The following is a 3,168-nucleotide window of genomic DNA, read 5'->3' on the forward strand; positions in this document are numbered from 1 at the left end:
AATAAATAAGATTGTGGGCATAAGATAAATAAAATAAAAATGTTAAATGTTTCAAATACATAAAACTGTAAAACTAAATTTGATAACGTACAAATGAAAATAAAGCCTTTTTAATCCTTTGCATGGTAGAAATAGAAGCTGCTGTTCATACTAGTGACAAACAACAGTAACAACAGCTTTTTGACAAGTTTAAAGTTCCTTTAAAACACATTAAAATATTTAAAAATAAACTACAAAAAATAATTTGATAAAGTGCAGATTAAAATATAGCTGTATCTGCAACTGTATTTGATAATGTTTTGAACTTTTAAAATACTGCATGATAGAACCAGAAGCTGTACTTCATATTAGTGACAAACTTTGGCCTTTTTTGATGCGTTACCTTCATTTTTGCTTCTACTTTTCCTTTAAAATAATTTTCCATTTTCAGCAGGTATCTAAGTTTCATCTTCTACATATTAAAAAAGGTTGTTTAAACATCTGATTGGTGCACTACCGCTACTAGTGGTGAGAAAGTGTATTTCACCTTATTTAAAATCAATGCGGTCCCAGGGCCCAAAGTTAAAAACTGTTGTTCTTTTGAGGCCCTCAAGGTGGCGCTCGCGGCCCAATTGTGGACCGCGGCCCATAGGTTAAGAATCTCTGTCCCACCTCTTCTCCTGTAACCTTATTCATTCATTACTTCTTAGTGACCAARAAAATTATTCTTAGTTTCTTAAAAAAACTAACGTATCAACAACTCTTTCTCTTGCAATTCCTTTTTAGTTTAAACCCTTTGAGACTTGAGACAGTTTTGTTTCAAGATTAAACTCCAATTTACAAGTTTGCCCTTAATGTTTATAATTTTACCAATGCACCAATTAGAATTAGTTTCTACTATTTACAGAATTTGTTCCTTTGAGAATGTCTTACATATCAAAGTAAAAATGTCACTGCTTGATATCCTTAACTAATTTAAAAGTCAATCAATCATGAATTGTCCTGAATCGTTGTGAATCGAATCGATTTGGGAAATTTGAATCGATACCCAGCCCTATCATTCACAGCATGTTTGAAGTGCTGCTTTAAGTGTCAGAAGAACTTAGCGTAAACACTGTTAGCAAAATACATCCTGAAGCATCAGGTGGAGTTTAATGAGACTTTCTGAAAATCATCATTGGATGTAGTACATATACAACTGAGGACCTTTGTGCTCAGCCCAGTTTAAGATGGCTGCCACAGTTAATTTACACAAATTAATTCAACACTAGTTGAAAGTTTTGCTGATACTGAGTTAAAATATGACAGGGTAGTAGGAGGTCAGAGTCATTCACAAGACATTATCAGAGTGAGACCTTGTTATATCACGTAAAATTGAGTGTTATTTTCACAATTTGACTCAATTTCTCAACATAACACAATCTTGGTGCAAACCCCTAAAACTTTGCATCTCATTAAAAGGCATTTAAACTGTATAAATAATATGGTAGAAAGAAAGGTGTGGTTTTGATAGTGATTTTTAAGCACCATGGCTTTATATTCTCTTCACTTCTCAAGAACTTAAATGAAGTTTTGACAAAGATTTGATGAGGAGGGCTAAAAAGGCCAATGTCTTAAAGTACCAACTGATACTTATTTTGCATAATGAAGCTGTAACTAGTGTCTTCCTGTGCATACACTACAGAGTAATGCATCATGTAGCAGTTCATGAGTAAGCGGAGAATATCTGCTGACCGTTGCAACATTATGGAGGAAGGTCCTGACGCTGTCTGTCATCTCTGGACCAGATGCAGATCCATCAACTGCAGGAGGGGGGGCTGGTGACCTGATGGTCTGCGCTCATGGCAGGGAGGGGCTCACACAGTAACCTGTCACAGTTTGAAATAAATACAAATATTTAATGACTTAAGCTGCGATATACCTTTTTTCTTTCCTCCATTACTAATCTATACTTCCTATTCTATGTGACCTTTAGTACATTTGGCAAYGTCACTTGTGTCTGGTGTGACGTCTGCTGTTGTGAGACTATCCTTGTGGCTAAATATTGCAATAGAAAGAAAAATACAACTTCAAAACTCTTCAAATACATAATTAACCATTATTGCACTCTAAGTAGTCCTTTGCGATATGAATATTGTGCACAGTGGTATTGTGATGACGATATATTTGTGATATACACTATATTGCCAAAAGTATTTGCTCAGCTGTCCAAATGACTGCACCAGTGCACAAAGCAAGGTTCATAAAGACCTGGATGCAAAGTCTGGTGTGGATGAACATGACTAGCCTGTACAGAGTCCTGACCTCAGTCTGATAGAACACTTTTGAGATGAACTATCACCTGTGTCCTATCACCTGTGTCCCATCACTTGTGTCCTATCACTTGTGTCCCATCACTTGTGTCCCATCACCTGTGTCCCATCACTTGTGTCCTATCACTTGTGTCCTATCACCTGTGTCCCATCACTTGTGTCCTATCACTTGTGTCCTATCACCTGTGTCCTATCAGTTGTGCACTATCACCTGTGTCCCATCACTTGTGTCCTATCACTTGTGTCCTATCACCTGTGTCCTATCAGTTGTGCACTATCACTTGTGTCCTATCACCTGTGTCCTATCACCTGTGCACTATATCACCTGTGTCCTATCACTTGTGTCCTATCACCTGTGTCCTATCACCTGTGTCCTATCAGTTGTGCACTATAACTTGTGTCCTATCACTTGTGTCCTATCAGTTGTGCACTATCACTTGTGTCCTGTCACCTGTGTCCTATCACTTGTGTCCTGTCACCTGTGTCCTATCACTTGTGTCCCATCACCTGTGTCCCATCACCTGTGTCCCATCACCTGTGTCCCATCACCTGTGTCCTATCACCTGTGCACTATCACTTGTGTCCTATCACCTGTGTTCTATCAGTTGTGCACTATCACTTGTGTCCTGTCACCTGTGTCCTATCACTTGTGTCCTATCACCTGTGTCCCATCACTTGTGTCCTATCACCTGTGCTCTATCACTTGTGTCCCATCACTTGTGCTCTATCACTTGTGTCCCATCACTTGTGTCCCATCACTTGTGTCCCATCACCTGTGCACTATCACTTGTGTCCTATCACTTGTGCTCTATCACTTGTGCTCTATCACTTGTGTCCCATCACTTGTGTCCCATCACCTGTGCACTATCACTTGTGT

The 3,168-nt window shown here is 38.7% G+C and overlaps 2 protein-coding genes across 3 annotated transcripts in view; one reads left to right on the forward strand and one right to left on the reverse strand.

The window, feature by feature from the left end:
- Positions 1–3,168, reverse strand: part of ei24 (EI24 autophagy associated transmembrane protein) — a gene marked incomplete at its 5' end in the record, with an annotated part of 25,434 nt that overhangs the window by 19,710 nt on the left and 2,556 nt on the right. The window contains 1 exon segment of the mRNA XM_014007933.1: positions 1,714–1,847. Within this exon segment, the coding sequence (XP_013863387.1) occupies positions 1,714–1,755 (42 nt within the window).
- The window catches only part of LOC106517211 (keratin-associated protein 16-1), a 3,678-nt gene continuing 2,391 nt past the window's right edge, over positions 1,882–3,168 (forward strand). Inside the window, exon 1 of one of the 2 annotated variants that reach the window (XM_014007931.1) lies at positions 1,882–3,168. In XM_014007931.1, the coding sequence (XP_013863385.1) occupies positions 2,309–3,168 (860 nt within the window). In that variant the 5' untranslated portion in view covers positions 1,882–2,308. The other variant, XM_014007932.1, reaches the window with a different exon arrangement.

Source organism: Austrofundulus limnaeus, unplaced genomic scaffold (assembly GCF_001266775.1).
Source record: "Austrofundulus limnaeus strain Quisiro unplaced genomic scaffold, Austrofundulus_limnaeus-1.0 Scaffold45, whole genome shotgun sequence".
Classification (NCBI taxonomy): domain Eukaryota; kingdom Metazoa; phylum Chordata; class Actinopteri; order Cyprinodontiformes; family Rivulidae; genus Austrofundulus; species Austrofundulus limnaeus.